Source organism: Cyprinodon tularosa, unplaced genomic scaffold (assembly GCF_016077235.1).
Source record: "Cyprinodon tularosa strain WSP-4 unplaced genomic scaffold, ASM1607723v1 ctg319, whole genome shotgun sequence".
Lineage (NCBI taxonomy): Eukaryota > Metazoa > Chordata > Actinopteri > Cyprinodontiformes > Cyprinodontidae > Cyprinodon > Cyprinodon tularosa.
This window is the reverse complement of record NW_024039029.1, coordinates 813,450-840,830: the sequence shown is the minus strand read 5'-3', so window position 1 is coordinate 840,830 and position 27,381 is coordinate 813,450. Positions and strand designations below refer to the sequence as shown.

General features: G+C 37.4%; 1 protein-coding gene across 2 annotated transcripts in view; it reads left to right on the top strand.

Moving 5' to 3' along the window:
* ntrk3b (neurotrophic tyrosine kinase, receptor, type 3b) overlaps positions 1–27,381 on the top strand; it is a 374,712-nt gene that overhangs the window by 267,278 nt on the left and 80,053 nt on the right. For both annotated transcript variants that reach the window (XM_038292890.1, XM_038292888.1), the window contains exon 11: positions 24,480–24,668. In XM_038292890.1, the coding sequence (XP_038148818.1) occupies positions 24,480–24,668 (189 nt within the window). The remainder of the gene's footprint in view (positions 1–24,479; positions 24,669–27,381) is intronic.

The window sequence follows — 27,381 nt, the reverse complement described above, 5'->3', positions numbered from 1 at the left end:
GCACCAAAGGGCGCACTGCACATTTTGAGGGAAAAAAAAGACGTTTAAGTGCGTCTTATAGTCGTGAAAATACGGTACCTTCAGTTCAGTAGTAGTATAGTAACGGCAGGAATATGAACATACAAGTGATTTGTCCTTTACCCCATGCATTGATCAAAGACATCCCTAAGCTTCAGCAGAGCTACCTCATCTGGAAAGGACTCTGCTGTCCACTTGCACCTTAAGGACAAGGGACACTCATTTGAGGACCAGAATGTTCACATTTTGGACAAAGAAGACAGGTGGTTTGAAAGGGGTGTGAAGGAAGCCATATATGTTAGGAAACAAAAAAAAAATCTTAAACAGAGGGGATGCACTCAGGTTTCAGCTCTCAAACAATGCAGCAATAGTGTAGATTTCTTCCCATATATAATTTCAACCCCCATGAAGGGGACAAAACTCACCTGGGTAGCATTTGGCTGCAAAAAAAACTGTTTGCTGACTCTGGGAAGACGTTTCACAGGTAATTTCGCAGTGAGTGGATGTACTAACCAAGAAAATCCATATATACGCTGATGTATCCTATAATAGTATAGTATATAGAGTAACATTAGTCTTGCTATATGGACTGACTCGAACATATTGATTGAGTTAGCTATCGACATTGTGTCTAACATTAGAAAATAGAAAGCAGAGTATATAGAAAGTGATTCACTGTGAAATGTTAATGTAGTAATTCTTAAGTGGACGATGTTGCCCTTTTTTTAGTGTTTATTATATAAAAAGTCATGTTGCAAGTTATAATGACAGGAAAAAAAAGCGACTCAAACATTTATAAAGGCTAATGCACAGACACAGCATAAGAGAGTATGGCATCATGAATGTGCGATTTGCATATGGGAAAATACTACAGCATTAACAGGCATGTACTCGTAATTTAGTCTTGATGTGAAATCTTGAAATTATATGTAAGATTTAATTACAACAAAAATGTAATCAATACATGTATATTACATGTACATCATCAAATTAGCACTTTTGGCAAATGTGTATTATAATGTTTCATATTATTAACACATTCATTTTATTGTGATGGATTGTATGATAACAGCAAGTGTGTGTCAAAGTGAAGAATTTATCTTTATTTTAGAAAGTCTTAAGCCTCCTCTGAAAATGAGAACATCATCGATGTTCGATGCTGTAGCGGACATTTTGTTTACATTGCAAATGGTCTAAGTAGGGAGAACCAATATGGCGGCCGATGGCTTCGCTCCACCCTGTATTACCAACAGGCTATCAGCAATCCAGTGAATAATTACAGATCAGTGGCTACTATCGTCTCCTGACTTAACTAGCCTAGCAGCCAGACTGGTTGAATTGGTATGGAAACGCTACTCAGTTCCAAGCTTTTGGGTGGCAATACAAAGGTGCTCTAAAAATATACGATTTTCTCCTATCGAATATTTGCTGTTCAAGATTTGGCCATATTTTGCCAAAAAGGGCTGTTGAGACATAAAATTTTTATTTTTGATGTTAGCAGTCTGTAACTAAACAGTAAGAGTCGCTGCAGAGTAAAAAACTATGAATATATAGTTATAATAGCTGTGAAAAAGACCACTTCAAGATTACTTTCACTACTATACCTTTGATCTTTCTGTTGCTTCATTGTTTTTCAATCTGTTAAATTTATTGAAGATATATTGAATGAGGTGGCGTCACACAAAAATGCAATAACAAAAAAAACTAACAGATTTATTAAATGAAAAAAAAGAGCCACTGTGATATCACATCCCAGTTCCATTAGTGAGCCACTCAAGCTTTTCAGTTGAAACCAGATTATTATTATCAGAGAAATAAAAAACAAACCCAGGAAAATCTGCTTTGGTGAACAATGAAGCATTAAGTCACCAAAATATGATGAGGTGATATCAACACCTTTATAATTAAGCTACAGGATTTCTTTGCCAAATTTCTGCTCTCTAATTTGTTCTGTCTCGGTTCATAGTTATTAGTTAAAGACAGCTTTATTTCAGCCACCCATGCTGCAAAGAGACTTTTATTATGCAGATTTGTTAGTTTTTTTTTTGAAAAAGTTCTGTTTTATTGGTATGATTCTGAAAAATACCTGAAAAAAAATTGGATAAATGTTCTGTTCTTCACTGGACCAAAGTCTTTGTTCGCTTTGATGGATACAAGAGAGATTAAGTGAATAGGAAAAATGAAGATGTATGAAATAGAAAAAAAATAATAATAATGTATCAATGATATGTGTTTACGAGGTCAGTCATGTTGAGGTGGGTGCTTAAAATCTTTTGTCATAAAGTGGCTGTAACATAAAGTGCTCTGAATAGCTAAGCTGCGCTCAGTTTTTTAAAATTGTGGATATAGAAAAGTTTTATGTTTTTTTTTTGCTATAATTGGTTATAGCATTATAGATAAAAGATATAAGCAAAAAATCACCTTTTGGTTGCACAGCATCCAACATCAGAGGAGAAAGTCATCTGAATAGAGAAACTGATCTAAAAAGAGAGGTAATTAAGTCCTTTTGAAGGTTTTCTGTAATGTTTTTTTTTTTTTTTTTTTTTTTAACCTTTCAAAAGGCACATTTACACTGAAGGTCTTAATGCTCAATTCAGATTTTTATTCAGATCCAATTTTTTGTATGCTCGTTTACAAGACCGCCTCTAATTGTGTCCCTGATGTGACCTGCATGTGCAGAACAATAACAAGCCGTGTCAGTGTCTATGGATGGATTTAAAGCTGTTAAACAGTGGGAGTAGCTGCATGATACAGCAGACGATGCGAAAATTTCGTTGTCCCTCTGATCTACCTGATATACACCTCCGTTTAAGTTGTCCTCCTTGTTTTGTGTCATCTATATACTAATTTTGATACGGGTCACTTGGCTGTTAAGACTGGAGTTATATTCCAAACAATCTGACCTGAATCAAATTGAAGACCATATTCAAATGTAGCCATATCGGATTTGAAAAATTCAGATTAAATGCGACTTGGCCTGTTCACAGATTCATGGAAAGTTCTCATCTGAGTCACTTCTGGGGAAAGGTATCGGACTTAGGCCATATTTGTCTGCAGTGGAAACACAGCCACCTATTGGTATATCTATGGTCAAATGGCACCTTTAGAACTATGTGGGTATTATAAAACAAACAACAGCAAAGCTGACTCTTCCCATGAGTATGCTATCCATTTCATGATGTCGCCAACACCATTACTGAAGGTTGAATCTTTCATGGCCAAAAATAGGATTTTCTTGATTTATACATTAGCAAAAAAGGAAAAAAATTGCTAACCGGTGCAGGTAGGTTGCTAAAAGAGCCACTTTGTCTTAAGTTTGAGCCAGAATCATTGCACTCTCTCTCACATCACCCCTCTCTGATTGGAGAAAGTGAGCATTTCTTCACAGCACCACATGGTTGGAGTCTTCTTGCGTAGATAATCACCATCTGTTTGGTTTTACGTGTCAGGGAGGGGCTGCTGCTCAGAGAAAGGAGCTCATGAGCCTTTCAATCTGAAAAACTCACACAAAGAGAAAAGACAATTAGGAGAAATGTATCGATACAATTACCTTGTCTTTGGCGCTCAGACCTCGGCAGGAAACATAGCACTGAATTTTGATAGATATGCATGAACAGGAGCAAAGAATAGGACTGTTTCACCCCAGGCCTGAAACTGGTGGTGGAATGGAGATATGTAATGAAGTTGGTCAGTCTTTAGACTGCTGGTTAGGAGACGGTATGCTGAGCTTTATTGGGAGATCCAGTGGACTGCATGAGCTGATACTAGTGCTTCACTCAGAGACCTAGAAGATGGAAGTCCAGTTTGGATAACACATGTTGAGAGAACCTGTCAATGGTGAGCAAGCATGAAGTGACAGTGGAGAGGAAAAACTCACCCTTTAGGAAGAATCCTCTGACAGAACCAGGCTCAACATGGCAGTCTTCTGCCGGACCCGTTCAAATGAGACGCAGAATGCAGTATGAGTCCGGGAGGAATGAAACTCTGATGAAGCTTTAGCTACGATGGTGGAGGAGGGGCTGGAGGTGGGTTGAAACGGGGTCATCTGAATGAAGTTCGACAGGGCATCCACCACCTGCGCAGAGGAACAGACAAGTTGCGGATCAGAGGCCTTTTAAGATGGATGCCGATTGGCTTTCTTGGAGGTGTGGTTCAAAGCTGATTGGCTGTGTCGCAGTTGGATGTAGGAGAGTGATTAGTTTCTTCAGTTGAACTTCCGCCTAGGCTCCATGTCTCAGGAATGCAATCTCAGCAAAAAAAAAAAAAAAAAACTTTGTGCATGATTATGATGAAGGAATAGAATTATGAGATTGAAATTATTTTACAGTTTAAAATATTTTAAGAGGTTAAGACTGTTATTGTTATTGACTGATCTTGTACCCCAGCATTACATGCTTTTCCATCTGTGCACATGTCATTAACATATATTATTAATATCATAGTTAATGATATGTTATCTTTATGTTAATTTTTTATTTTTTCTTGTTAAATCTGCCACGGATAAGCACAACAGAATAATTCCTGGCTGCCCTTGTGATTGTGGAGCTGTTATGGAACAATTTCACAAGTAATGAAAATTGTTGCATAACTCCATATATTAATAGAGCTTTAATATATGCAGCAGTATGGCTCCATATGTTTATGTATGTATATTTGTATATATGCATATCTATGAATGTATTAAAAATTGTAAACATTATTGTAGGATTATTTCAAATGCAAGGGATTTGAAGCTAGATAAGGGAAAAAGTGAAAAAAAACAAAAACAAAGGAGGGAGCTGAGTTGAAAAGTTAAAGGGGAACGCAGTGTTTTTTACATTGGGCCCTTGATTTTACGTTATTACATCATGTTCTACTCACGCATATTAATTTTGTGTCATTTGGAGCTGTTCTTAAGCTACTCGGTTAGGTTATATCCAAGTAATGTCTTCCTATGGGCAACGACTTGAAGGCACCATTTTTACCATAAATCATAAATTAAAAACAGTTTAGTTTGTGCCTTCAGTCACTTGCACATAGGAAGACGTTACTTGGATTAAAACATGATGTAATAATGTAAAATCAAGGGGCCAATGTAAAAATTGGTGGAAAGAGGGACAAATAGAAGAATGAAATTAAGGTAACGCAAGAAAATATTATATGATTTTGCTCCTATACATGAAGATAAAAAGGAAAAAAATTGAAAAAGATAGATAGATAGATAGATAGATAGACAGACAGACAGACAGACAGACAGACAGACAGACAGACAGACAGACAGACAGACAGACAGACAGACAGACAGACAGACAGACAGACAGAAAGGCTTGGGTGCTTTAAGAGCACAGGAGCCTCATCAGGACCAACACAGGGATAACCGCAGCCCAAACTTCACTTCCTTGCTTCACTTTCTTTTTCTTCCATATTTTCCTTTCACCCAACCTTCCACTGATGTGCTCCAATACAGCACTTTGCAAATTGCCTCTCCGCTCTTCTGCTTGTGTCAGCAGCGATATGTCTACAACACTGCACTTAAAAAAAAAATAAGGTTTTAAATGACATGGTCCCCGGAGTTTTACTGGTTGCTTTATTTTAAAGACATAACAGAATAGTGAATGCCATCAGTGCATTAAAACCAATACTTGTCTTTTCTTATTTGCAGTGCATAAAATGACGAAGTGAAAGCACAGTAGGTTCAGGCTGTTTATTACCGGAACTCTTCTCCACCTGCCAATTTCAAATCAACTGAACAGTCTGTATGCGGGAAAGGTATGCATTAGGGAGCTTTGCATGAAGGTTGATTTGCAGTGTTGTCATGGTTAGAGGTGTAATTTGACTGACAGGCACGTAAACAGGAATGTTCATCATGCCCCCCTTCCTTACACCCCTACCTCTTGGGATAAAAAAGGGAATAAAAAAGCCTGTTTGGTTGTAAACCCTCCAGTGGAGGGAAGTTGTGAAAGTACTGAGGCAGGAATCATGATCCCCGGGGCTAGAAAGAAGGAAAAAGAAACAAAAGAGGCAGGGACTGAGAGATAGAGCAAAGAGGGAAAGATGAAATAAATGATGTGGGTCTAAAATAGCTCTTTAAGTTATGATGAAACAGCACTTGTTTCAGTAAAACCTGCTGATAGAGGAAGTTAGGTTTTGATAAATTGCTTTTGCTGTCATTCTGGAGGTATGTCATGCTTTATTCAGTATTAGTATGGTTGTTGCTGAACTTGAAGTTAACATTGACGCTTTCAACAACAGAACAATAGTTTAATAGAAATAATTTATGGACAAGTGTGTATAGACATTAAAATGAACTGGAAGGAAGGGTATTGTAGAAAAGAAGATATCAACAGTTGATGGATTAATTTCACACAGTTGGCCGGGCGTTTAATAGACTGTGTGTTTTTACACTGCTAGGCCTGAATAATTGCTAAAGATATTAGACCTGAAGGCTTTTAAGTTCAGAAGAAAAAGCTAACAATAAAATAAATGAGCTCCCTGTATTTAATATTGTACCACCAGTGGATTACATTTTTCTTTTTTTTACTATAGCTTTATTTTTGAAACCTCTATTTTCCTATTGGGGCAGTTCACAAAATAAAACTTGTTTCTTCAAAATAAAAAGACAAACTTCACATTCAGTATTACAAATACATATACTACCCCTATAGCATCACGGCCAGAAAAAGGCACACTTGTAAACAATCAAAGTATAAGTCAGTAAAACCCATTCAAATAATAGAAAGCACAGTTCTTACACTCATAATAGATTTGGTACCAAAATTAAAGTGTTTACTGATTCAGGTAGGTGTTCTTGTTGCTTCAATAATTCTCACATAAATCAGCAGCAAGTTTAAATGAAAAAGTCAATCTCTCCTTTATGTAAAATTTACAACTTTAATTTCCTGGAATATTTCTATTCAGACTAGAGCTGATGGAGGGTCCACATTCATCCATTTGCAAGTTCTGGCTTTCTTTGTTCCTGCTATTAATATTAAAGAAGATATTTGTTGAATTTCTGTAATCCTTGGGGTAAATTAAATAGATTTGATACAGTAAAATAGCTGACTAAGTTTACTATAAGTCCATTATGACAGTGATTCGTTTTATCACTTCTGACCACTAAGGAACGATCTTAGCACATTCCCAGAAAATATAAAATTGTCCCTTTGAGAAATTCCTACAGTTTTTGCAACTTTTTCAGAATTGTTACAATGTTTTCTCTAAATATATTATTTCTTTTCTAAGATGCTGGTGAAGATTCTCAATCATCCAGGTCATAGTCATTCAAAAAAAGTTAAAAGAAATCCACTGGACTTTTTTTTCCAAGTTTGCGATTCCCATCCAGGAAGCTTTTTCAATTCAAAATGTCAGGAATAGCGTTGAGTTTGAGGCTTATGGCTTAGAAAACATGCAAATTCAACTGGACAAACAGGGTCGCCCCTTAGGAATGGGCAGTTATTTGGGATCGTTGTTAGCCTGCAATACCTTATACTGGTCTATGCCTCTGAAAGGGGGTCGTTAGAGGGAATTGTTGGTCTGGCTGAACAGGGAACGTGTTCTGTTCCCCTGTGTGGGGGTGGGGGCTGCAATGATAGCTAGAGGCATGAACTTAATTGCCTAGTAAGTTTTTGAAAGCTAAAATCTGAGTCCACCCCCTCCGTTTAAGGTTGTTTTTTTTTTTCTATTATTATAGATGGCTTCCTTCACACCCCTCTCAAACCAACTGTCTTCTTTGTCCAACATGTGAACATTCTGGTCCTCAAAAGAATGCCCTTTGTCCATAAGGTGTAGATGGACAGCAGAGTCTTGTCCTGAGGAAGTCGCTCTTCTGTATTGGGCCATGCGTCTGTGGAGAGGTTGTTTGGTTTCTTTTAAAAGACAATTCTGTGCTGTAGATGGATTGCCTTTTGAACTAAGTTAACTTTTTGTAGGAAGAAAATACACAGTAAAAGCAACTAGTTCTTTAGTAAACTTTTAGTTAGGTTAAAAAGATACTGTACCTGTCGATAATCAGGCTGATCATGCTGAGCTTTGAAAGAATTTGAGGTCTCTACTACTTTTTACTTTTTTTGTATACATACATTAAAATTATTTGACCAAAAAAAAAATAAAAACAAAAAAAATTTGCAAGCAGTTTTTAAGCACTATGGAAATACTATGACAGACATATTGCTTGTGGCTAAAACATATTAAAGTATAAAAAGTTTGTTTTTCATCTCTTAGATCACCTTATTAGATGATCCAGACCAGTTTAGACTGAGACTTACATGGAAAACACATTGTGTTGACTGATCAAACCTGACCACAATTGCAGAACAAGTAATGTTGTGGTTTTTAGACCAGTTTTCGGACAAAAAGACATACATTGTTTTTTTTACTTCCCTTGTGTTTTGCTCAGAAATAAGAAAACATTTTTTCCAAAGGTTGCTTTGGAAACTGAGGATCATGCTTTATCTTGTGAGCCCAATGTTTTGCTATAGAGTTCAGAATTTGTTCAGAATTTGTTCAGAATTTATAACGCTGAATTGAATAAAGGAGTTGATATTTCAGATTTATCAATTGCTGAAATGTTCTGTTTGCACTTTTACCCAACTTGTTAGCTAGATTAATAAGAAAGCTGTGATTGATAAAAAAATGTTAGTTTGAAAGAATGGCTATTAGAAAACCCTGCCAAACACTGCTCTTTCTAATCTACCATCATCTTAGGTTTTTGAAAGCCTAGTCTAATGTTGCAGAAGATGCACATAAACACATGTGGCACAACTAAAGTTCAAGGACGTAGGTAATTTGAAATAAGTGATCATCAACAGTGCATTTAATGCAGATCTTGGAAAAAAAATCCTTGATCAGGTAATACACTTTCACTTTTGGATTCTATGTTAAATAATATCCAGAACTGTCCTGAATGACCCGATACTTCAAAGGTATGTCTGCCTGGAGCTGCAAGATCTAATCTTTCAGCATAATTGGGTTCATATGAAGACTCGTGCAATTTTTGAGGCCATGGAATACATCCCAGTGTCAGAAATGTACTGATCTTTTTTAACTCAACAACATTTCAAAGCTTAACTTCAAACTGCCCTGGCTTTTTAAAATCCTCTCTGTAGAGAGCACACTATCAAGCTTAGATGCAACATTTTAGGAGATCAGGCTAAGTCATCTTGCTTTAGCTATGGAAACAGCAGCACTAGATATTACTTTTAAGAATGATTTATTTTATTTTAACTTTTTTTTAAACATATTAAAAAATCAAATTCAGCATGTTTCTGAGCTCATCCAATTGTAAGAAATCTGATTGGCATTAGTCTTTATATACAGCTCAGTTATTTGGCGCATTTGTTTTCTAAATAGAAATTCTGTTACCTTTTTACTACTTTAGGTATTTTGCATGACTAATCGTAGGCATGTTCAGGACCTCTTTCACGTTTGCTATTATTTGCACATTGTTGTTGCTGATGCATAATTTACTGACCCTTCAGGAAGTTAATCATCACCCACATTTAGCACTGAATTTCATGTACCACCCACCCTTTAGGACGAACCATATGTGGTGATAGTCACCATCACTGAAATACCACCATCTTCTTTGTTGATATTACAGCCTTTGGTCTCCAACTTTGTTTTGCTGGTAACAAGGGTGTAACTGTGATGAGAGTAGGTGGGGACACTCCGGTGGTGGCAGATTGACCTACAGTTACTCGACCCGAACGCTTTCATTAGGTTTTTGTATTTTCCAAAAATGAACATATGTTTATTTAGTGCTTTCCTATTGATGTGAACACAAGAGAACCATAAAAAAACTGATATTTAAATTTACAGATGGTAGAGATGCCTTTTAGTGCATTACATTTATGGAAAATATGGAAATGCTGCATTTTAGATATAGCATAGAATATTTTTTTTTTCTTGTAAACTTTGTGGTAAACTTGGAAATCTATTTTTTTGTGTGTTCCATATCCCAGTGAATCTCTTTCACCTTTAAATCTGCAGCTCCCCCTACTTCTCTCTGTGCTCTGTTTAAAAAGATCTATCAACCTCTTAACTAATATAATGATGCCAGAAACAAAATTTCAAGATATATAGAAGCTCTGCAGTCTGATTACGGTATGTCTGTTCGAGAAGAACCTGAGAAGCCAAGCTTTTTTTAACTAGTAAAGAACAAACTATGTTTTCTCAAGCTTCTTGCATTATATTATTAACTTGTTTAAACTTGCAATCTTTTGCCATCTTTAGCTGAAAAAGCTCTGTATGTCGAACAAATATTTCGGTGGCATCTCTAATTTTTTTAAACCAACCAATCTCCTAAGTTTTACTTAAACATATATAGAAGTAGCTGCTGGTTATTATCCACTGAGTGCTGCTGTGTGTCTCTCCTCCAACCATGTAGTTACTTTGTAAACAGGGAAATGCGACCGCAAATCAGATGTCTAAAATCGACAGCTCTGATAATATTAGACCGAGAGGCGGGACATGGGAGCAGAGGGAGAGAGGATAAAAAACATTGACTCAAAACGCTCTGAACAACGTTAACTACAAAACTCTTTTACCTTTGGCTAAAGTAAATGAGCTGAAAGGGGAAAAATGGCACAAATTATTGGTGGGCACATGTCCACATCAGTCCTTCAGAAAGTTAAATCTTTGGCTGATAACCATGAACTTTTTTTAGCTGTAAGAATCTCTCTTGTGTCACCCTGACGTTTTAAGCTCTAAGAGAATAATTTTGCAGGGCTCACTAAATAGGCTTTTTTTTCCTAATGTTTGCCCTTACATAATTTCTCTTCCTGAACACTCTTCTTTAACATTTGTTTTCAAAAGAAGAACTCTTATTGTTTGATTGTAGAATGACTCATCTGGGAGGAAAAGCCAAAATGATGCTTCAGTTGCTGCCCTAAATTAGACTATATAAAAATACTGCAAAGCTCTTGTTAAGAGCTGTGACAGCCTGAGTACTCTTCATTGAACATTGTTTACATGCAAACTTACTACCACGCATCCAATGCCTTTTAAGTTACGTCAACCAACATGGGAAAGAGCCAAGTGTTTTGAGTTGGAACGCCCCTCTGACAGGTTGAACGTACTCACCAGTGGAGTGAGGGGGCTGACAGCTCATCTGCCCTTCACCACAATGTCTTCTCTATGCATCCAGGTCTCTTACTAGCCACAGTGCCGCTGCCTTTTTACGTCTCAATATTTTTGCTCTAGGCTGATACTTGATGTGCTGGTGAGCACAAGTTTGACGTGACACTGTGCAGTTAGATTAGGTTCCTTCTTGTGAATTGGTAAAAAACATGGAGTGGAGATTTTCAGATTTGTTCTTGACTCAGGATGCCTGGATCAGCACTAATGCATTAACTGGATTTATTTATTAGTCTTTTTTTCTGAACTGAACTGAATGAAAGGGACATGGATTATTTAAGTAAAATAATTGAACATTGTATTATTGTATGATTATTTTTCCCATCGTGTGTCAAAACATTGAAGTCTTGTGAAATAATTTTTTTTTAGGTTTTCTACATTCATATTTAGGATGATCAGCACTATTATGTGTTTGCATCCTTTGTGTGATTTCTACAATCCAAATGTAAAACATAGAAACAAATTAAAATGTTTATGTTGTGTAAGAGACCTGATTAGCACCCCAGTTTTTGATTATAGGAAACCGTGACAGTGCAATCACACCTTTTCTTTTAAAGGTAAAAGTTCCACTTTAAAAAAAAAATTTGATTGTCCTCCATCATAATTGTAAATCTCATACATTTATACTAGTCAGAGCAGCAATGCTGTCTTTTTTCTACATGGAAGGGCTGCATGGTGGTGCAGTTTTGTGCACTGTTACCTTGCCTGGGTTTGAGTTTTCATGCTTGGTTTCTCTGGTATTCCAGCTTCCTCTCACAGTCCAAAAACCTGACTTCAAGGCTAAAGGTTTGCTGCCTTTAGGTGTGAATGTGTGTGGGCATGGGTTGTATGTCTTTGTCAGACTAGCAGAAGATTGATGGATGGAAATAATGAATGCGGGGACTACCTACAGTAACGGTGATTCTATTCAACATTTTTTATTGATAAGAAATATTCAAAACACACATATCTCACCCTTCCTTCACACTTCTTTGGCAGGGTGGGTGTCTTCTTCATCTCGAGCTAAGGTTTCTGTACCAAAGGCATGGAAGCTTGAAGGTTCTTTGCAGTACCTTAGCTGTCCCTAGTGTACAACAGCGCATTTCTGGACTAAGATGTCTGATGTTTTTCCAGGTATCTATTGGAGCCAGTGTGTGGGTTACTGCTGTTGTATTATCCTTCTATTACCCGCTCCAGATCCATGGAGGTATTGTTTTTAGATATTGTACACAAAGGAGGAAAGATGTTTAAGCTTAACAGTATTTATTCCAGTAATGTTTAACAAAAGCCTTGATACAAACACGAATTGTAGATGAAGATCCCACCTTCTATTAGGCCCTTTTGTCTCGACCGTGTAGGGGACAGCCCACTGAAAGTCCCAGAGCTCACTTTCCCATTTTATCTAAAAGTCAGTCAGAAGGGGTCTGTCCCAAAGCCCCCAGTCCTTCTCACACAACCTACAGCATCACCATGTAAGGCTCTGGCCACAATATGTCTGGCCACCATATGTTAGCATAAGAATGGCTCACCCACACAGAAGAGTGAACAGATATAGAAATGAACAGATGTAAGATTTATTTATAACTGAAAATGAAATAAAAAGAAATTGATCTTAAACATTGCCCTAGTGTTCCAATGACCACGGGCACTATAGTTGCCTTAATCTTTTAGGCTCTTTCTAGTTATTCCCTGAGCCCTTGGTATTTTCCAATCTGTCATGTTGTTTTTTTCTTTATTTACATAATCATATACATAATTACATTATGTAATTACATTATTGTTACATAATAATAATAATATCAATCACTCCGGCCATCCTCTGCTGCTCACCAGTGATCACAATATCTGGTTAGTTAGCCACAACTACATGTCCATTTGTATCTGGAGGTACCACTGAATCTGAGCCATATTAGTTATCTTAAAATTTAACATATATATATATATATATATATATATATATATATATATATATATATATATATATATAGCATTAGCTTATGTGCATAATCCTGACCATGTTTTGATTAAATAGCATAAAAAAACACTTATTTTAATTTCTTTCCTTGAATAAAAACTGTAGAAAAGAAAAAGCTAACTATATGTAAACTTATGAGTACAGCTACTGTATGTATAGTGATGTATGAAGAAGTGTTCCTGTGGTGACTATAGCTACAGAAGACAGCTTGTATGGCCACAGGGTATCATCTCATTAACAGGAGACACCAAATGAAGGAACTCTATCCTCTTTTTGCTTTGTTTCAAAATATAGTATGGCCCGGTCCATGGATTTTCAGCATCCTTGTCAGCTATCTGGTTACACACATCTACAGTGTGTGACTGTGTGCAGTGAACTGTGCATGTACCATGTGCCGACTGTGAAAACATTTTTTCTCTTGGGAGCACAATGAAGTAGCTGTCTTTCTAGCTACCCAGGCACCTATAAATATTTATAAATAGGGATTAATTCAGGTTCAATGCTGCCTTTTGAACAGATTTCTTTTTCTGATATATAGCATGTTTGTCAAAGAAAAAATATACTGACCAGATTTCAACCCCATTGACTGTGTTGAAGGAATCTTAACCTTCCAGAGCTATTAAAAGGCTTTGTCTATCAATTTCTGTAAAAGTAGTCCCACATCACTGAAGCCCTTGTTGGTTGTGGACTGATGTGACACATTAGCATGCAGAGCTTTTAGTCATGGTACTGATGTGGACTGATGTGGACTATCATCAAACGCTTTGTGGCCCCTTGTGATTTACATTCAAACTGCCAGATGCTTGATACCAAGGGAATTGTCTCTTATTCTAAAAGCAGGAGAAAGAATCCAGCCATCTGGTGCGGGAATGGTGCACTGCATTTTTTTTTCCTTTATACATACGTGTGATTTTGCAGTCGTCTTGGCTGCAGAGTTTATGATGCAGTCTAGTTTCAGTAACAATTCCTCAACAAAGCTTTTTATTTGGGCCCTTCTGATTACAAGGCGTGAAGCAAAAGAAAGATGAAACCCCACCCCAGAGGGAATTTGTATGACTTGTATGAATATTTACCCAGATTGCTATATGTTGTTTTCAATTTGCGTCTGGCTGCATTAAGTCTAATAAAGTGTTCGTCTTGTTTTCGGTAAAGAACTGTACTGGCTTGCAGTCATAAATCAAAGAAACGGGCTGCGGACAGCTCAGCTACTGGATGTTGTAATTTTCCATCACTTCTCAGACTTGCATAAAATTGCTTCGTCTGTCTTAGGGGAGCTCACAGGGTAATGTGCTGTCAGAGATAGAAAATCTGATGGGGTGCTGGGGGAACAGAGGGGGAATAACAATGTCAGGATTTTTGTTTATTATAGCTTTGAACATGAGGACAACAGATATACAGAAACATAAATGTAATTGGTTCACTTTTGTGTCCTTGCAGATTTTTTAGGTGTGCTGTAGATCTTTTCAATGGAAACACGGTTGTACTGATTCATATAAGGTATTAATTGTATGCCCTTTAACCCCATAACCCTACAAACAGATAACATAGTATAGACACATACATCCCCCACACACACCCCTTATGGTCAGCTTTGGTCGACTCTACTCTTTTCTCTTGGAATGTATGATGTAGCAGATGAGCATAAATACCTTGGTGTTCACCTGGACAACAGACTCAACTTGAGACACAATGGGGAAGCTGTCTTCAAGAAGGGACAGAACAGACTGTACTTTTCAAATAAGCATGAGTCTTTCAGGTTTTGTCTTTCATATATTTTGTAAGTCTGTAGTGGAGGGTGTGATCTCTTCTACCAACATCTATTGAGTTAGCAGCATCAGAAAAAAATTAATTAAAGAAGATTAACCAGCAGATAAAAAGCCCAGTCCGTTCTTGTCTCCAGAACCTCTAGAGATATTTTAAAGGAGAAGTCTGGTCAACCGAGGAATAACCAATGGGTCATTATTTATACCTAAAACTAATATTTTTGCAATGATTTAGTGAATTTATCATTAATCAATAAAAAAATTAAGACAAGAATTTCCGTTGTGATCATTGAGTCTGGGAGCGGCCATTTTTGCCCAAATATAGTTGCACCTCACTCCTGACATCTTCCGGCTGTGACGTCACGGTGGGGTAAGCCTAGCGCCATTCTCCCCGCTTTACAAGCAAAATCAATGGGAACTACTAGACACATCTGCAATCAACAACAATTATGGAAGATTTCCAGAGGACTTCACCATTGAAATTCACCAGAGCTATAGTTGAACTGACAATGCCCACGTGCATGGCAGCTGGATGTTGGAATACATCGAGTAAAAGTGAAAAAAAAAAAATTATTTCACCTTTCTGATTCATGTTCCTCCATGGACGGGTTGGTCGTTGGATTGTTAACTTGAAGAGGGAGGATTTGCCAATGAACGTCTGGCCAGGGAAAAAAAAGCACGTAATATGTAGCCAACATTTGGAAGAAGAATGTTTTCAAGATGACTTTGATAATAGCGAGTTTTGACAAACACCAGATACAGGACTATACTGGGACTTGATCAACGGCCGATACCGCACCGTGATGTCACAAACCTGTAGGTGGCAGTAGTGTTCTTTGACAAACATGGATGTCTCCAGTAAAGCACATTCTAATGAAATTACTCTTAATTAAAAACACTTATCTTTTATTGAACAGTATGTAATCATTTCATATTTAAAGTACTTTCAGAAGTTTGAATTCTGAATATGACCGCACTTTTTCTTTAAAAAGCATTCTTTATAAAAAGACCATTACAACCCAGAGCATCCTCTTCAGAACAACGTTGAGCAACGACCAAGTGTCTTCATTCAAAGGCTCCTTTAGATCTGCTTTAAGAGAGACCACAACATTTCCTATTAACAGTTATTAACATCTACAAAAATATGTTGAACAAATCCTACAAGCGTTAAAACAATATTTAATTGTTTATTGGACCATCATACTTTGGGCAACATTTTCTCCTGAATTGTATAGAATTGAAAACGTGCAAACTTGTTAGCATGTGCAAATCTGATCTTCATACCATATGCAAAACATTTTTCAGAGTGAATGGAATTGAGGGCACAAGCCTTTTGCCTTCATGAATATGTAGATCATATGCTTATGGCCAAACCAAAAAGTTTGTGTCCAAAGAGAAAGCAATAATAAAATGATAGATAATGTAGAAAGAGAGAGATTATTAGCTCATGTGAAGATATTTGGACTCTAGAATTTACCACACAAAAAATGTTGTTGTGCTGAACAAAGATCAGACCTTTGCCTGATTAGAAATAATACTGTACAATGGACAATACATTGCTTCACTGAAAAAAACTTCCAAAGTGTTCTTCCTTTATTTTCCAACTCATGATGCTCAGTTTTACATAAATTAATGCATGAATTGAATTGAGGTCTGTGGTTTTCAAGCTTTTCCCAAATTTTCAGTCATAATTGACAGCAGAATCTGTCAAATGCAGTGCAGAGGTGTTTCCGTCTTCAAAGAATGCTACTGCGAGACTGTAGGGAATCGGGTTAGCATTGGTTTGTTACAGTCCTGCACAGCTGTGACGCGGTCAACATTCCTGAGTAGGAAGCAGAGTGAGCAGGTTGGAACTAAGACTATTTTGTTAAAGCTATTTGCAATTCATTTTCATTGCATTAGGAAAAGTTTTCATTTAAGTTTTGCACAGAACCAATAAATTATTGACTGACCTTTCACTAAGCTAACGGCAGACTAGATGCAGCCTGTTAGACTCGTGAGTAGCTTCAAATTAAATTGTTGTAATAAACACAAATGGATGACATTAATATTTCAGCTATTTTTTTGAAGTAATATTAATTTACTGCACACTTTGACAGCAGGGTATCAGTAAATTAACCTGCTGAGTAATCTCAGTTCATAGTAGCAAACACCCGTCTCTGATTTATTCATGAAAAAGCCTCTGAGTCTCTTTGACTGTTAATATACATCTCCTGGAGGCCATTTGCTCTTCCTTCATCCCTATCATGTCACTAGCCTAGATGTGACTGTTTCCAGCCCTTCCCACGAATGGATTTAATTTGTTTCAAATCCATCATTAACTAAAAGTGGGGCCTTGCCTCAGTGAGTTATCCTTCCTGTGTTCTCTTGTTCATTTTACATGTCCTCAAGTTAATTCCAGTCCTAATTAACTACCTTTGAAAGGAATCTGTGCGATAATTACCACAAGGAGGTGGAACGGAAGCAATCACACTCTGTGCAATTTATTCCCCCACCTCAGGGAAAACCCTGCAGAGTCACCCGCTGCCTTCCGATTTCTTTTCTTTCTTTCCTTGTCCTAAGAATCACCTTCAGCACTCGCTTTCATTTATGTGGAAGCAGAGACACAAACAATCAGGTGTCTCCAGACAAACACCCCTGCTGTTTTGCTTACTTGTTTGGTTTATTTTCAGAGAGAAATTTCAGAATTCACATAAAGTTCAGTGAAGCTTAATAAAACGAACAAAGCTCTGCTGCAGCTCTGAAAGCAAAAGTCGTGTGAAAGAAACAAAATATTTAAAGTAATTTCAGTTAGAACTGATTACTCATGAAACTCTGCTAACTAATGCATCATAGGTACTTTACTAAACAAGCAAAAACAAATATAGATAAATACAGGGGTAATGACCGTATGTGCTTTTTTCTGTTTAATGTTCCACTTATATGTTTTCCCTTCAATCTTAATTGATAACGACAAATTATATAAATAACTATCCCGAAACTATGGCATAGTTCCAACAATAATTTGATCTAAGCCACTTAACTTCTTTTTAATTAAACTGATCCAAAATAACATCAATATAATGCTACCAACACCCTTCTTGACAGTTGATGCATTGTCTCATTTCTAATCCTTTAAACATATTGCTTGTCAAATTTTTCCCACTATGAATATAATGGCTTTATCCAAAATGCAATCAGTTTGTTTGTGTCAGCAGTTATGCTTAAGGGGGTTGGTTTTAAAGCAATGTCTGCATACCACAGAAATTCATTTTCTGTGGTTGTTTTAACATATTCTGGCAAATTTCCTACCGCTTTATTCAGACTGATGAGATCATATTGTTTAAACTTGGGTACATTTAGCTTGTCCAACAAAATGATACATCCCCCAGATTACTTTAAAACCTTTTTCATTATGTAGAAAGCAGGCCAGTATTACAAGTAAAATGACTAAAACACAATGCACAATTTTTAGTGAGATTGGTCAAATTTTGAGCCAATGTTATTCTAACAGCTTGGTGATGGGTACAAATATTAGTAAATGTATGACTGTGTATCTTCAATGTATTTAGGTGTTTGGATCCATGTATTGTTTTTAATAATTGCTAGAGCTGATGTACATATTATTCTATAAGAGAGCTGCAGTCATCAGGTGTATCAAAAATTGACCTCAAGCTCAGAGAAAACTAGTGTACCGCTGTATGGTATGGAGTAGGAATAATCACATTTATGTGAATGTAAAAAAAAAAAAAAAACTCAAAGGAGATAGTTATTGATTTTAGGCAAAGAGGAATAGGTCAAATAGTACTTCCTACACTGGGGAAGTGAATTTGTTTGAGAATAAAAATCCATAAACAAACTGGTCCGAAAATACAACAGGCTGTGAACAAAGGGAAAGAGCAGACTGTGCCTCAAATGTATTGACTCAGAACAGAGGGACCCAGCAATCAGGCAAGACAGACAGTGGGATAACTTAAAAAGGGTTTATTAAAGCTAAAACAGATGGTTTGCGGATCTGCAGCAGCAGCTAGGGCATCCGAGGCAGGCTACTCTGGTCAGAGGAAACACAGGTCTATGAACATGAAAACCTGATGGAGGATGATCTGAATGCGTGAGTCACTAACCTGGCTTATAGTTCAGCCGTGCTCAGAGAACAAGGTTGATACCAGCCGGTCAGCTGACAAGACAAACTGTGACAAGTGCTTTCCGCACAGACAGTTCCAGACGTCAAATCCTTTAAAGGACACAGAACTAATAGAAGATTAGATGGCGGAGGAAGGCAGGATAACCAACAGGATTAAGTCAAGAGCCAGATCCAGGTTCAGTCCATAGTAGAATCCAACAGAATCCGAAAACAGGTCAGGCAAACGGATCAGACTGGGGCAGGCAGGCTCAAATACAGAAACGGGTCATGATCAGGCAATCAGAACACTATAAGAAATGCTTGAAAACTCTCACACCAAAGGCTTAAGAATTATCTGGAAATAATGATGAACTAAATAGTTTAAATAGAAGGAGGAGCAGGTGGATCAGATAAGCAGTGATGAGAAACAGGGCAGAGTTGGACAGGTGAATGAAATGAGCAGTTAAGCCAGCCATCAACGCCAAGATCATCACATCAAGAGAAATGTTTGGACCTTCCTTGTTTGGAGCAAGAATTAAATGCTTTTGGAACATTCCAAAGCACATCTTCAGTTTTACTGTATTTTCCCACAGCATGTGGCGAGTTTCTTGACTAGTTTGAGGGAAGAAGGCAGTTACAGTGAGGAGGGGAGGTGGGCATAAACCTTGAAGTAGGATGATGAGATGAGGAAGCCATTTTTTACTCCTGTTCAGCCATTTAAACCAGGCAGCTCCATCCATAGTGGGACTCAATCTTCACTTGAATTGCATAAAGTCAACTTCCATGAAGTTTGCCGCAGCCCTACTTACCAACCAGGTGTCTGTGTTGCCAGATGGGGACAAGCAAAGGGATTTATATGATAGAAGATCACAACCTGCTGTTAAGCATTAGCAGAGTACTAGATCAGTGCTTACTGTTCTTACTTGCTTGGCGATGTGGTGAGCATGTCCTGTCATACTTGGGTGCTGCCAATGGTAGCTAGGCGTTAGACACTACAATTAGCTGCAAAACAGCGTTTTGTTGATTTATAGATAAAGATGTGTATTTCATTGCTTCTTCTTTGAGATACAGAGAGCCAATGTAATCTCTCCAGAACTTAAAAAAAAAAAAGAACTAGGGTGATGTGCTCAATTTTCTTTGTTTTGGTGAGGATTTGGGTGCCCGAGGCAATCTGGAATATGACAGTGGTAATGCTCATAATGTTCATGCAATGTTGATAGAAGCACTCTTATTCCAATTCTAATTCTGATTTGGCCAAGACTAGGGCGATAATGGCACACCTGTTTTTTGCTGTTATGCATGTTGTGCGGAGGTAGTGCTGAATCTTTAATAGACAACCTTTAAGAGGGTTTTAGATAAGCACCCTTAAGGACTGACACATTTTAAGGTGTTTAATAAGTATGTTTGCAGAAAATTCTAAACTTGCACACCTTGCAGCTGCCTGAGTGAGGATAAAATGTGTTTTCCGCCTGGTTTAGCTATTACAAAGAGGTGCTTGGTTCAAAAGCATGAATGTTCGTGTAATTAACTACTGGAGCGCAGCACTTGGATAATATTTCAACATATAGTATGAGTCCCTTTTAAGACCCCGGATTAATGTGCTGTGGTGCTTCTGCTCTGGTTAAAAGAATGGGACAGATAATCCACAATTGTTTCTCCCGACTAATTGTGTTAGCCAATTTAGAAAATGTAGCTCTGAAAAGTTTTTTTTTGTCATTAGAATAAAGCATTGCAATACTTACCAATGTTTCAGGGTGGAAGTGCTTTAAAGAGAAGCAAAACTTAGCAGTGAGTAGGCAAAGCAGGTGTTTATTTTTTTTGCAAAACCAACAAATTACCCTTTCTGTAGTAAAAATTTACAAATGATTTTTTTTTTTAAAACTAATAAGAAAAAGGATATTAGCAATGCTATTAAATAGATAAAAAATGACAATGCATCTCAGTATTCTCCCCAGTAGGAATGTTGTTGCAAAGTAGTACCTGCATTTGAAAGGAATTATAGACATAGCTTTAAATAACTGTACAGTGGTATGCAATAAAAGCTGCACAGAGTTGCAGTTGTTAGCACTGTTGCCTTGTAGCAAGAAGGTTCTGGGTTTGGTACCTGGCCCAGGGGCTTTCCGCATGAAGTTTGCATGTTCTCCCTGCATGCATGAGTTCTATCCGGGTACTCCTGCTTCCTCCCATAGTCCAAAAATATGACTGTTAGATTTATTGGCTTCTCTAAATTGTTCTTGGATGAGCCTGTGTGCGTTTCACCATTCAGTGTATGTTTTGGGAGGACATTTAAACAATACATCTAATTTCTGTCTAAGCAAAAATTAGAATAAATAAATAAATTTTGCATTAGTTCTCAAATAGCTATATGTTTCCCCTAAATTGTTAATTCCATCATTGAATCAAATAACAAACATCTCCAATTAAAATACCTTCAATATTTATAACTTTTTACCTTAGAAGACATTACGCCTTTAAATGTAACGCAGTCACAGATATCTTTCCTCTTCTATCATGTGAATGCAAAACACCTAGTGTTATTTTAATTGGTTGCTGGGGGGGGGGGGACTTCTGCAAAAGCTCTAGAACTTGTGATTTACTTCTTTTTTATTCAGCAAAACTAACAATTTCTAATTTCATGACTAAAAACTCATTAGGCAGACAGCAGGTCTCTGGGACAAAGCTGATAGTCTTTACAGCTAAGAAGCCTGACAGAACCTGCATGAAAATCCCATAAATGGTTCAGAGAACCTAAACAGCATATGGAAATACTCTGTTTACTCATTTATAGATGAAGCTGGTTTTTGCATCTGGAATATTTTTAGCTTAAAAGGCCTTCCTCTGTTGAACCCTTTATTCTTTTTCCAAACTGTCCCTAAACTAAAGACACGTTATTACAAAAGCAAAATTATATTTTAATTTTATCAGTTTTTCATATATATATAATTTAGTATTCTCTTAGTGTTGCAAATGAAGATCCGCAATTTATAATACTTATAAGCTCTATATATGCCGAAGCTATTAGTGTACTTATCATGTCTAAACTATACTAAAACATTATCCATATTCATGTTTTTTGTATGAAACTGTCCTAGAATTCCAAGGCTCCAGCCAGATTAAAAAAAAAGTTTATCTGTTCCATTTATTCCATCAACAGTTATACCCCATTTAAAGATTCCAGGGACAAATATGTGAAAAAAATAGGCGGTGATAATAATTTCCTTGAATCCATTTAGCAAAGTAATTTTGTGTATACACATTGGCTGTATTTCCAAAAATATATACTTTTAGTGCAGAGAATTCAAGTACTTGAGCCGAAGATCACTGCACTACTCCATGTAGAGGTTTATTCCATTGGGTGAAAAGATTTTCAAGAAATGTAAGACAAGAGTAAAAGAAGGAAATGTTGAACTTTGGCTCATTACATTTCCTTCCTCTATCCAAAGAATCAAAGTTAGTGTAATGAAAAGGAACTTTACCCTGAGATAGCCATATCTGGAGGGAAATGCCCTGTGCTGAAATCGATTCTGTGCAGAGAGAGAATCTCAGATGATAAAACTCCTCTAGGATGCTTCTGGGCTTTTTCATCACCAAGACCAAGGTATCATGAATGTAATTTTTAAAATGTTCTCAACTCATGACGTCCAATTTGCCCTTTACTTTTCAGGAAGCCTTCATAGTTCAAGGAATTGGGTGGGAGGTTTTTTTGTGCAGTTTAGAGCAGGTAGGCTTGAAATGAAGCCAGGGTTTCCGCTTTGGGGTTTTATCGATCCAGCTCTGTGGTTTTCATTCCTTCTCATGTCATATAAAAAAGCAAATTATGTATAATTTTAGAACACAATGGATTTCTTCTATTTTTAGACCTCCTCAATATGTGTTCTTAGATAACAGTTTTTTGTATAGTAATTTTTTGTATGTCTGAGCTCTGTGTGGGTGGGCTTGAGTCTTCAGCTGAGATTTAGAGCCATGCTGAGGCTTTAGTCCCCTGTGGTTGGGTAGGTAGTCACCCGGTGAAAACCTGTGCTCTGCTCTACACATCTCTCTAATAAAGAGGGCACTGAGCTATGAAAACCCTGCAATGACAGCAAATGTTGTGAATAAATTGTTGCGCACATGTCTCACTTCATCACTTCCCACCTCCCCCTGCAACTGTGGTTTCATAATTCGATATGACTGGCTCTTGATTACTATTTAGAGTGTTGTCAAGGTGAGAAAAAGGCTCAACATGGTGGGTAAACAGATTCACTGCCACATCTCCACTGAATATGTCGTTGTTGACTTTATATCCAGTTGCTATTTCCAATCCCGCCCCCCTGCTTCTTTTTTTTAGTTGTCTCTGAAGGCTGCAGCTGCTGGAGCTGTGATTTGCTTCTGTCACAGTGGTGATAGAACAACAGACTGGATCACACTGGCTGAAAGTGACTCACTACCTTTTCTGAAAATTTCTTAGCATTTTGAATGAACAGACAAAAAAAATTATTTGCTTGGCCAAACAAAGGATATGTTTTTCATACGTGCATCCTTAGATGCAGCTCCCTGTTAGTTTCTGCTCCCCCTAGCAGAGAATTATTATTTTTCTTTTACTTTAAACTAAAGGTAATTGCTTTGGCTCTGACCTTTTGCCTTTTTAAAAGAATCAAATAACTATTATTTAGATATGGAGGATGGTCCATATCGAAACCTACCGAAATCTACCCTTCTTTTCAAGCCACTCTCTTGTAAAGGATGCAATGATGTTAGGAGGGTTTTCTGAAAGACTTGAAAGTTGTTGTTTTTTTGGTGGGGTTACTGTGGATCAGACTTGTTTCAGCCCATTTCACAGCTCAGAGTTCATCTGCCATTTCATATATCCAACACCTTTTGACCTTTAGCTTGTAATGCCTTGCCTCATTGGTGCCAGTTGAACCAGACATGTCAGTCCCAGTCTGTAAACTGAGGTGACCTATGCTATGTTTTTTGTAGTGCCTAAGATGCCTCTATCAGTGTTTTGGGTGCATTTGCAATTCAATATATATTTTATTTTTGTTATGTTTGTATTAAATTCATTTCTTAAAGTTTTTTGTTACTGTCAAATGGCTTCAAAAGTAACAGATTTAAAATTTGCATTGTGTAACTTGAAGGATTGCAAATATTCTTTTTAAAAAGATTCAAAAGGTATTCTGATTTTTTTTTTTTCCGGCATAAAGCAGATCAAAACTTGTTAACACAGAGTGTTTCTATCATGTTTCATCCTTAAACTCTCACCTTTGTTCCTAAGATAATTCATCACACTGAAAGATTTATTTTTTTAAATTAAATAAAGCACTAAGTAAGTCACTGTCTTGATGTCTTGATGCCTTGGTATAATATGTAAGCCATGGATTCTATCAGCTTCTATCAGCTTTATATATTTTAAGCATTTAAAAAAATTGTATGAATTTCTCTGACAGGGTCATATGATATAATCTTATCGTACGGTACCTGACATCTCAAGATGACATTGAAGTGTAGTTTGAAGTATAGGAGAAGTCACAATTTCTCTTTGTTTTTACAGGTCCTGTAGCTGTGATCAGTGGTGAGGAAGACTCTGCCAGCCCTCTGCATCATGTCAATCACGGGATAATTACCCCTTGTACTCTGGATGCAGGACCTGATGCAGTCGTGATAGGAATGACTCGCATACCAGTGGTAGAAAATCCCCAATACTTTAGGCATGGGCACAACTGCAACAAGCCAACAACTCGTAAGTCAATCTTCTTGAATCTCATGGATTTTTAGTAAAAATACCAGTGCATTGAATTTAAAGCACAAAGAAAATATTGCATGTTTTTTTAAATGGTTCACCCTCCATAAAATCTGAAAAGGTAATTATCAAATTAAGATATAGTCCCATTTACTGTGGTATCTATAAATATATTTCTGTAAACCAAATAGTTTTAGAAATGATTAATTCCACCAGTCTGTAATTCAATCCTCATATAAATTCAGTGGCTGATTTATACTGAAAAACCAGGTTGTCTGCTTGTGTGTCGCAGTGAATGCCAATGTGCCCCCACCCCTTCCGCAGACACTCTGGTGCACCTTTCAAAATTGTAGGTGATCACAGACAGTGCAGCAGACAGGAGGCGTCTGATTTGTCAAATTTACATCTGCTCTACACTATGAGTATTTCCTGTTTTGTACCTTACCGGCTTGTTTTGTTTGTATGACCATCGTGTGGAAAGCGACTCGTAAGGTTGGACCAGCTAGAAGATGGAGGTGCGAGAGAACGCTGGAAGCCTTTTTGCCCCCACCTCGTCAAAGCCTCGGCCGTATCTAGACCAACAGCTAGTTAGTGATTGTACCTCTTGCTTTGTGGCGTTGAATAACATAGCGCGGACCACGCTTCAGTATTGGGCATAATTCACAAATATCTGCGACAAGCTCACTATGACACACTACTGCGGGAGTATAACCAGCCCTTTATAGGTATTTTAAAGAGCATTAGCCCCTTTTCCATGGAAATAGTCCCCTAGATGTAAAACAATGGGATTTGTTTTACCCGGGAAAATGAATTCAGGTACTTTGTCTGTCCTGTGTTTTTATCTCTCTAAAAGACCAAGGACCGTTTTTGTTACTCAGAGTGAGAAAGACTGCACACCATCATTACTCCAGCAAGTGTCAGCAGTAAGAACACAATGACTTAACTTTTTCTGAAAGCACATTTCAAAGTAGGGGCATAGTTAATAACTTGACTCTACAAATGTAGTTTTGATGCCATCTTTCATCTGGGTCTACCTTGGGAGTGACCGGCTGCTGGCAGAGCCTGTGGGCTCCTTAGACAATACTCTCTGGGGTCAGGCCTCTTTGGGGTTAGGCTCCAGGTGCTCTTCCCTGTCCTCCCTGTGTCTCTCTGGTCGCCTCTTTATCAGTCCTGTGCCTGTAGGAAAGGTCTGCGGCCACCCACACCTGCTCTTGAGCATATTTTCCTTTCATTAAGAAGCCTTGTAAATCCTTCAGAAAGAAATATTCCTTATGCATAAATACCACACCCGTTTAGCTCCAGGGGTTCATGGATACAAATCGATATTTACTACAAAGCTGCAGCTACAGATGTATAAAAGCCTGAATAATATTGAATAATCACCATAGGTTTTGCTTTCCACTCAAAAATATAATGACTTGATATTTAATGGATACCCGATGCTCTTGCAGCTAGTTTTAAATGTTTAGTTTTGTCGTTTTTTTTTCTTTTTGTTGTTTCTTTCCCTCTCGTGTCACACAGGTGAAGAAGCAGTCTTCTAAGATTTACCAAAGGGTTTTCTTTGTAGATATTATAGATTTAGAATGAAAAAGCACACCTATTTTTTAGCTAGACAGTTGGAATCAACCATATTAATATTTAATGATGTAACGGGAAGAGAAAACAAAACTAAACATTGAATGTATTCATGTTATGAAGACACTGCAGAGTTTACATCCGATGTTTGTCTTTCATTAATCTTCATTACAGTGCATCTATCATACATGTTACTATCCTTCCACATGGCATTGCCTCAAAGTGAAAATATCAAAACAAGGAGAGGGGGAGGGACTCTCAGAGTTGCTGACTATGCCCCATTGAGTTAAAACATAGCATCAATTTTGCCTTAGATGCAAAAAATGTATTCTGTACATGGTGGTTCATACTGTGTGTCGGTTTGTTGAGTTGACCTGTCTAAGACTCACCCTGCACACACACATTCATGAAGCTTATCCCATTGTTGTTTTTTTGTTTTGTTTTCCTTAGTTTGTCCAAAAAAAATTATTAAAAACATACTTTACTGTCTTAATGCAGGTATAAACTCTTCATTTTGCAAAGCATATTTGGCAACAACCACACACAAAAAAAGAAAATGATTTAGTACCAGGTGCAGCCTCTGTGCTGCTATATGGCATTAGCCTCAGATGGAAAAGTGCCAGGCTGTTCATGTGTTTAGGCAAAAACAGCCTTCAGTCTTCCAGTAATATACTCAAAATCTCCCTTTGCCCAAATCACCCACCCTCCGCTGGGACTCGTGTTCCAAGTTGGGAAAAGACAAGAACACTTTAAGGCCTAATTACTCCCAATTAGATTGGCTGCTCAGGAGAATCAGCAGAAAGTAACTGTTCCAGCACAGCAGTTACCCACAGGTTATTTCCTCCTGCTTCCAATCCCACTGCCTGGATTTTAAGGATAAAGGCCTGCTCTACCTGCCTTAAAGCTGCAGGATTATTCTCCATAACCTGCCCTGTCTAGCTCAGACCTGGCTCAGTCTCAAAATGGCTGCAGGCCAGGCTAACAGAACTTGCCTTCTGAGTTGGAGCCAATGAGAGGAGAGGAAATCCCATTTAGAGGTGATAAATAAATGACAGGTCTCATGTATTATGAATTAAATGAATTTTTAATGTCCAGCCGTTGACTGATTTATAACATTCCAAGCCTAGGACTGGAGATC